Source organism: Budorcas taxicolor, chromosome 20 (assembly GCF_023091745.1).
Source record: "Budorcas taxicolor isolate Tak-1 chromosome 20, Takin1.1, whole genome shotgun sequence".
Classification (NCBI taxonomy): Eukaryota; Metazoa; Chordata; class Mammalia; order Artiodactyla; family Bovidae; genus Budorcas; species Budorcas taxicolor.
In genome coordinates, this window is record NC_068929.1 from 65,302,309 (window position 1) to 65,311,422 (window position 9,114).

Genomic DNA, 9,114 nt, shown 5'->3' on the forward strand with positions numbered 1-9,114 from the left:
TTGCAGGCTATAGTCCATGAGATCACAAAGAATCAGCTATGACTGAAAAAAAAAAAAGAAAATAACATCCCCCACTGCTCTCCCCTCGTGTGTGACACCATACCCACATGGGTGGTGGCAGTCAACAGAACAGCCTCGAATTTAAAAGCAATCTTTATTTCACTGCAACTCCATGCATTGTCTGGTAGTAGAAAGCAGATTTTCCTACTGTAATGCAAAACCTGAAAGAAAGGCCCAAATGTACAAGTGTAAGATGCTGGCTACTAGACAGATTGTCTAATTACTAGGCGTGGTTAAGGCACTCCTGTAACCCAGCCAGTTCTCATTCGGAAGAAAGCATTCCTTGTACATGACAGTTACCAGTGAAATAGACACATCAAGTTGAATGTGAGCAACTGAATGAAAGGCGTTGTGTCATGCCTTGCTGCTCAGGTGTGTGGGAGAACCAGCAGCATCAGCGTCACCTGGGAGCTTGTTGGGAACACAGAAGAGACACCTCTCTGGCCCCATAACCCTCACACATTCAGGGTCTTATGCATCAGAGTTGCATTTTAGCTAGGTGTCTAGGTGTTTTGAGTGGATGTTCAAATTTGAGGAGCCTTGGCTGGTAGACAATCTATCTGTGTTTGTGTGTGTGTGTGTTTTATTCAGCAAATATTCCTTGACGACTCATTGTCTCTGTGGTTCTGTGGGAGTTGTAAAAGCAGGAGGGCACCTCCTCTGCTCCTTTATTGAACGATAACTTCCCACTCGTCCTGCCCCGTGGTGGTCTTCACAGGACTGACGGTCTTTATAGCTCTTGGCCACTAGCCATCATTGTCAGAGCTAGCTTCTTCTGGCTTCTGCAGCCACACTCTTGCTCTGTGTCAGGAAAATTGTACCGGAAGAATACACCTGGAAGCTGCTTGCTTGATCACACTAAGCAGATAAAAGGAGACATGGAAGGGAAATGTGCTGTTTTTGAACAGTTGGCACCACCCGAATGGTCAAATACAACCAACATACCTCCACAGTTGATGCATCTCATCAACCGATGGCCGTACCACTGGGCCAGTGAGCAGATTTGATCCCTTCAGCCGCAGCTGCCATCAGCCATCCTAGGTGATTCGTTCACACAAGCTCTCAAAACGGCAGAACTCAACTCGAGAAGGGGTTGACATGAGCTGTTATGACCAATACAGATGAACTGAAGAAGGTAACTCCCCAAGATAAGAGGCTAAAATGGGCTTTCACTCCAGCCAGAAAGGTCCACCGTCCAGAAGGAACACAGCAACAAAAAGAAATCTGAAACATGTTGTGAAAAGGAAAAATGAAGGAAGCAGCCACAAGGCTGCTACAAGCCTCGTACGGAGCTTTCCTAGAAGAGCCCCCAAACATTGCCAGTGCCTCCCCAGCCACTAAGACCAGCACAGAAAAGTCAGATCGCTTCTTGGTCTCCTTTTTCTACCAGCCTTCCTTCTTATGACAGGGTCTGGAGTCAACTCAGTGAGGCTAGCACCCTGAGGGGGGCCCACCTCAGCTCAACCAAGACTGTACCCCTCTCTCGGAGAGGATGTGGACCGTGGAGTCAGCCAGGCGTGCATTCAAATCCCAGCCCTACCCCACCCCGAGCCGTGGCATCCTGCGCACGTTTCTTAGTTTCTCTGACCTTCAGTTTCTTCACCTATAAAGTGGGGATTGGATGAAAGGATGGATGGAAAGAAGGGAGAGAAAGGGAAAGAGAAAAAAGGAAATGGAGGAAGAAAGGAAAGGAGAAAATGAAGGAGGGAGGAAGAAGGGGAGAGACTGAGAGGGAGAAGGGTTGAGGGAGAGAAAGAGGTGGATTAGACAGATGAAGAGGTGGATGATAGGTGAGCACATGGGCTTCCCAGGTGCTGCTAGTGGTAAGAACCACTTGCAGTGCAGGAGACCCAGGAGGCTTGAGTTCAGTCCCTGGGTTGGGAAGATCCCCTGGAGGAAGGCATGGCAACCCACTCCAGTATTCTTGCTTGGAGAATCCCATGACACAGCAGCCTGGGAGGCTGCAGTCCACAGGGTCACAAAGAGTCAGACACAACTGAAGCGACTTCACACACACACACACACACACACACACACACACACACGGATAAATAGAAGGATGGATAGATATAGACAGACATAAACATGCAATATGTATCTCTAATAGTACGTACATATATATATATATACAAGATTAAATAAAGAAAAATTTGTTTAATGGTTAATATAGTGCCTACTGAAGTAGAAACAGTAAGTCTTAGTTCTCTCCCCACGTGATTTTTCCAAACCTCCCTAATCTAACCCTGTGCGTGCTCCACACTTGGATAGCAGCACTGCGTCAGAGTGGAGAAGTTCCACGTGGTACCAGTTTTTCAAAGACCAGCCAAGGGCACCTTAGCCTATCCCATGATCAGGAGCAGCTGGCCTCAGCAACGTTTAATTGCAGGCTCTGAAGTCCCCTTCGTGCCCAGGCTCTTAGGCTGACACAGGTCTGAGCTCTGTGGACTGTCACAGATGGACAGGAACCTCATTCTTTCAGCCACCATGAACTGGAAGTGTGAACCTTCCTGCATGGCAGCTGTGATGAAGTTCACTTCTCTGAAGAGCAGTTCTGTGACTCGCTTGTATAAATCAATTACATATGAAAGAGGGAGTTTTGCTTACTTAAGAGAAGAATTATGGGCAGGTCATTAGAAGCATTCATTCACACACAACGTACTAATTACAAATCATTATCTATTAACGAAGACCAATGTCTAGAGGATGTTTCCATGCTGAGCCTTAGTTAAATTAGCAGGGAATTACCAGGCACTCCAGAGTGATCGAAGTGTTCTTCAGGCAGCTTCCATCATTCCCACCAGACCTTCCCCCCACCCCCCCCCACACACACACACATCATTCCCTGTGGGTTTTGTGGATGCTCTTATGCAGCAGCCCTGAGTATGGTCCTTGCCCCATGCCTTGAGGGTGTCCTCACTGTTGGAGCTTAGGAAAGGAACCCAGAGGCGTAAGAAGCCAGGCCCCCACATCTAAGTGCTAATTACTAGCCTATGAACACTCTTTGTTTTACTGTCCTTAAAGCCAAGGGGAAGGGAGAGAACTAATTCTAGACTTCTCTCTGCTCAAAGGCTCCTGTGATCCCTTTAGCCCCTCGAGGCCCCCTTGATCAAACAACAACCTGCAGAGGACAAGAGTGGAAATAGGGAGCACTGAGGGGGGCTGGAGGACATTGGTCTGTTCTGAAGACCCCTGCCCCCCCCAACCAAAGGCTTCATAATCCCGTGTTATTCTCAAGCCCCATCAATGTTTTAAATTTATTTTTAATTGAAGAAAAATTGCTTTACAATATTGTTTGGATTCCCGTCACATCAATTCTTTTTTTTTTTTAATTTTAATTGGAGGCTAACTACAATACATCAACATGAATCCACCACGGGTATACACGTGTTCCCCATCCTGAACCCCCCTCCCTCCTCCCTCTCTGTACCATCCCTCTGGGTCATCCCAGTGCACCAGCCCCAACCATCCTGTACCCTGCATTGAACCTGGATTTGCAATTCGTTTCTTATATCATATTATACATGTTTCAATGCCATTCTCCCAAATCATCCCACCCTCTCCCTCTCCCACAGAGTCCAAAAGACTGTTCTGTACATCTGTGTCTCTTTTGCTGTCTCACATACAGGGTTATCGTTACCATGTTCCTAAATTCCATATATACGCATTAGTATACTGTATTGGTGTTTTTCTTTCTGGCTTACTTCACTCTGTATGATAGGCTCCAGTTTCATCCACCTCATTAGAACTGATTCAGATGTATTCTTTTTAATAGCTGAGTAATACTCCATTGTGTGTGTTCATCACATCAATTCTTAAATGAACCAAGTTAGGAAACATTTTGATCCTTCAGAGTGTAGACTGGGGATCTCATGCCCGATGATCTGAGGTGGAACTGATGTAATAATAATAGAAAAAAAGTGCACAATAAATGTAAAGCATTTGAATCATCCAGAAACCATCCTCCGCGCCACATCTGTCTGTGGAAAAATTGTCTTCCATGAAATGGGTCCCTGGTGCCACAAAGTTGGGGACTGCTGGTGTAGACTATTTTGAATGGATTCCTTCCAAGGCTATGGTACATCACTTGGGCAGGTGTGATGGGATGGCCCTATTAGCAAAAAGCCTCCATCCTCCAGAGAGGTGTTGGCCACAGCCCTCCGAGCTGGCAGGAAGATGCCCAAGTGACCCTGAGACCTTGTACATCTTCACTTTCTCTTCATCTGGGATGAAGCACTGAGGTGTGATGGAGGAAAATGCAGGGAAAATGAATAGAAACTATTTGTGTTCTGTGGAATCTAGTGTATACATCTTTAATTTAGAAAAGGTTAAGAGAGTCCCAGGGGCAGCAAAGAGATCAAAACAGTCAACCCTAAAGGAAATCAACCCTGAATATTCTTTGGAAGGACCAATGCTGAAGCTGAAGCTCCAATACTTTGGCCACCTGATGCGAAGAGCCAACTCACTGGGGAAGACCCTGATGCTGGGAAACATTGATGGCAGGAGAAGGAGGCGACAGAGGATGAGATGGTTGGATGGCATCACTGACTCAATGGACATGAGTTTGAGCAAGCTCCGGGAGTTGGTGATGGACCAGGAAGCTTGGTGTGCTGCAGTCCAGTTGCAAAGAGTCCGACACAACTGACTTAGTCACTGAACAACAACAACAGCTGGTAAAATGACTCAGCTGTCTTGGAAGTTTGGGCTGTGTCTCAAAAAATTAAACATAGAATTGCATCAGATCCAATAATCCTACTTCTTGGTACATTTTTTGCTGTTGATATAATGTAGTCATCAAGTTGTGTCCAACTCTTTTACATTGCCCCGCCAGAAATTGAAAGCAGGGAGCCAGACAAATCCTAGTGCTTCCATGTCCATAGCAGCATTATTCAAGAAGTAGAAATCATGATTGTCATCTATGGATGAATATGTAAACAAACACAGACTCTCCATGCAATATTAATGAGTCTTAAAGAGCAAGGAAGTTCTGTCACTTGCTGCAACATTGGTTAACCTTGAGGACATTATATTAACTTATAACTTTGAGGAGGTTAAGTGAAAGAAGCCAAACACAGAAGGACAACTACTGTATTATTCCAATTATATGAGGTATGTAGACTAGTCAAATTCATAGAGATGAAAATATCAATAGAATGGTGATTGCCATGAGCTAAGAAAAGGGGAGATGGGGATTTATGCTGAATGGATATAAGTTTTTGTTTGCAGTGATGAAAAAGTTCTGAAAACGTTTGGTATTGACAGTGACCCAGGCAACTTAAGTAGTTAATGCCACCGAGTTATACGCAACGTGATGAACATGGTGACTTTATGTTATGTGTACTTTGCCAGAATAGTAATTTTATAAAAAGGTTATTTGGAATGACAGCACGTGGACTCAGGAGCCAACTCTGAAACAGAAAGTCAGTCAGGGAAGGGCAGTCCTGGTGACTGACCAAATGGAGGACACTCAGAGCCTTGACTTTGAGGGAGGGTCAAGGGCATCGGCGGTGGGGGTCAAGGGCGGATCGAGGGCAAACGCGCTAACCCAGATCGTTCTTCTTTCCTGGGCAGGTTTCAGCACAGCCAGCCCCACAGGAGCCCAGCAGAAAAGACTACGAGACCTACCAGCCGTTTCCGAATTCCACGAGAAACTACGACGAGTCCTTCTTCGAGGACCAGGTCCACCACCGCCCTCCCGCCAGCGAGTACACCATGCACCTGGGGCTCAAGTCCACTGGCAACTACGTCGACTTCTACTCGGCCGCCCGACCCTACAGCGAACTGAACTATGAAACGAGCCACTACCCGGCCTCCCCCGACTCCTGGGTGTGAGGCGGGCACCCCGGGGACCGTGCATGTGCATGCAGACCACAGACATTGCTATTTTTTTTCCCTGCAAATTTCGTTTGTTAAAGCCTGTTCCATAGGAAGGCTGGGATACCCAGGAAGGAAACAGTTAGGAGCTATTTTAGAAAGCTCCATGAACGTTCACTTGAAAGTCAATAGAAAGTGATCCTCAATCTGACATCGGGCTACACCTGTCTAGTTCGGGCTGTAGAGTCTTAAGAAGTGCTTTCCACGGGATGTGGCCGAAGGCGGCACGGGAGGTGGTCGGGGTGACAGGGCACGAAGGTTATAAGCACAGAGGCGGTGACATAGTTCACACACTTTAGAGGGACGGCTTGTCACGCTTTGTTTACTCTCTTCATCCGTTGTGATTCTAGGCTTCAAGTTGCATTGGGGTTCCTCTGTACAGCAAGACGTTTCTTGCCTTTTGTTAATGCATTGTTGTAAAGTATTCAATGTACATTACAGATTAAAGAAGACAAGAGCATTGTGTATATTACACCAATGCCTCGGCGACTCCTCATCAATGGTTCTAAATATTGCTTCGATTTCAAACTTTTGAAAGATGTATGGATTTCCAGTTTTTCTTTTTTCTTCCTCCCAGTAAAGTTTTAACAGGGAAAAAAAATGGGGAAAAAAAGGAATATTTAGCAGTATTGTTCGTTCTGATATGTGAATTTGTTTGTGGCAACTAAACAAGGCATTCAGCAGTTTCTGACAATTAACATCCATCATTCCACACTCCTTGTCAACAAAGTGCTTTTTCACTGCCTAAAATTTTAGATGTAGATATTTGAAATAGATTTTTTCATTTATACCAGTTTTCTTTATGATGATACAGTGTTAAAAGAAAAATAAATTACAATTGATCTGTCATCCATATTTGCTAAGAATGTCTATTTCCAAGGACCTATCTGACAAAAATACGCATTCTTGCTTGTGTGTCTGTGCGTGTGTGGGTGTGTGTCCACGTATGTACAAAAATGACCCGTGTGAGGTTTTATTTTGATAGAAGCAATTTCATTTGCTATTCATCTTGTACAAACTTTGTTTTTGCTTTTTAGTATAAATGTACATCAGTTTGTTCCTTTTGTACTCTATCTCTCTGACCATCTAGTGACTCAGGATATTAGGCCAGTGGAAGTAAAGTTATAGGATTTTCACATATTCACATGTTCTTGGATACCAAGCCTTTCTACGTGCCCATTTCCTTTCATGTTTAATGCCCTTAGAACATGATAAACTCAATAATTTCACTTTGGGGCCAATTACTTGAAATATCCACAGAAAATGTAAACTGCTCGCCTTATTCACCCCTGAAACTTTTTTGTTCATGTGGCAGGGAGCAGTAGACAATTACGGATTTAGATGATTAAAAGCAAACTTGAAGCTAATGGTAGAATAGTGGTTAACAGAGCTAAGAAGTTAAGGCTAACCATTCAAAAGGACACGGGCTGGGGGTAACTTAGCTTTGCTCTTTAGATGCAAGTGACTGAGGCCAATAGGTGCCTAGTAAATGTTAACTGTTCTTGAAAAAATAAAACATTAAATAACAAAAGAAGTTGGCTGCCATCTTCCTTTAAAACTTTCTCCCCTTCGCTTCTACATAGTTTAATTCAGCTCAGAGTCTAAAACTCATGGTTCTTTCTCCAAATTTAATAGCAACCAAAAAAAAGATTTCTTGTTCATGCATAGTTGTGCAAATGCAAAACTCATTTCCAGCAGAGAGCAGTAGACAGACATTTTCATATCAATTGTCCCACAGTTACTCACAAGTTGGACCTTCTTGCACTATTTACTATAGGAAGACACCTTTCTGAGTCCCCTCCCAGGAAGGCTCCAGCCCCTGTGAAAGTGAAAGTGAAAGTTTAGTCACTCAGTCGTGTCCAACTCTTTGCGATCCCATGGACTGTAGCCTACCAGGCTCCTCTGTCCACGGGATTTTCCAGGCAAGAGTGCTGGAGTGGGTTGCCATTTCCTTCTCCAGAGGATCTTCCTGACCCAGGGGTCTCCCACATTGTAGGCAGACACTTTACTGTCTGAGCCACCAGGGAAGTCCCCAGCCCCTGTAGAGAGAGATAAATATCCTCTGTCCATGGGATTTTCCAAGCAAGAGTGCTGGAGCGGGTTGCCATTTCCTTCTCCAGAGGATCTTCCTGACCCAGGGGTCAAACCTGGATCTCCCACATTGTAGGCAGACACTTTACTGTCTGAGCCACTAGGGAAGTCCCCAGCCCCTGTAGAGACAGAGAAATATGTAGCTTCAAGGACAGTCTTTCCATTCCATTCCTGGCATAGAATGAAATAGTAAAACTCATCAAGGCAGAGACGTGATTTGTGCATAACTGAATAACTGGTTTAGCTTCTCCAAAAGGAATCAGAAAGACTCATTCCCAGGCTTAAGTTGTGCAGGGAGAAGTTAATGTGTGTCCCAGAGCCCTTATCCTAGCAGGAGCTGTGTATTTCCTGTGACTCTGAGTCTGTGTGGTCCAGCATTGGCAACCTTGGAAGACAGATGTCTCTGCTGCCTGTGGTTCTATGAGAGCACATTGCACCAGGCTGACGTGAAAGGATTCAGCTAGAAGCCTCCAGAGCCAGAGTTAGAGCTAGCAGAAAGTCAATTCAAAATGTTCGTAGTTACTCAGGTTGCACCCTTTTCATCATTTTCTCACACTCACAAACACAGGGAGAGAGAGAAAGGACAGATGATGATAGATGATAAGTAGAGAGAGGAATAGATGGATAGACAGATGATGATGATAGCTGGATAGATGATAGACAGATGAGATTTCATCTGAAGTGTGACATGGCCAGAGCCCATCCTTTTCCTTGGCAATAAAGGTTGATCCGCATATGATTTATTATTTATAACACAGGTGTATTGGACAAAAGTCCAAAGTGGCAAGAAACATTGCTTTTGCTTTCATTGTGCTGAAGTGACCGAGTGTGACCCTGCCCCCATAAGTGGCTACCTCTTGGGTCAACAAGAGCCTGCAGACCTTGGATTGTCTACTGAAATGGGACTGGTGTCTTTCAGAGGAAAAGAGATGAAAAAAGGATATAAAAATTTCCTCCCAGTCCTTATGGTGGACCATAGATACACCCAATGTATTCAATAGGATGTGAAATCCAAACATTATATATGAAAAAAAAATTCATTTGAGAGCTTTGATCACCAAGGCCTAATAGAACACTTCATGTGTGTGTGTG

General features: G+C 44.6%; 1 protein-coding gene across 1 annotated transcript in view; it reads left to right on the forward strand.

Moving 5' to 3' along the window:
* Positions 1 to 5,889, forward strand: part of CTNND2 (catenin delta 2) — a 932,875-nt gene extending 926,986 nt beyond the window's left edge. Inside the window, exon 22 of the mRNA XM_052659032.1 lies at positions 5,629 to 5,889. Within this exon, the coding sequence (XP_052514992.1) occupies positions 5,629 to 5,889 (261 nt within the window). The remainder of the gene's footprint in view (positions 1 to 5,628) is intronic.
* The last annotated feature ends 3,225 nt before the right edge of the window (positions 5,890 to 9,114 follow it).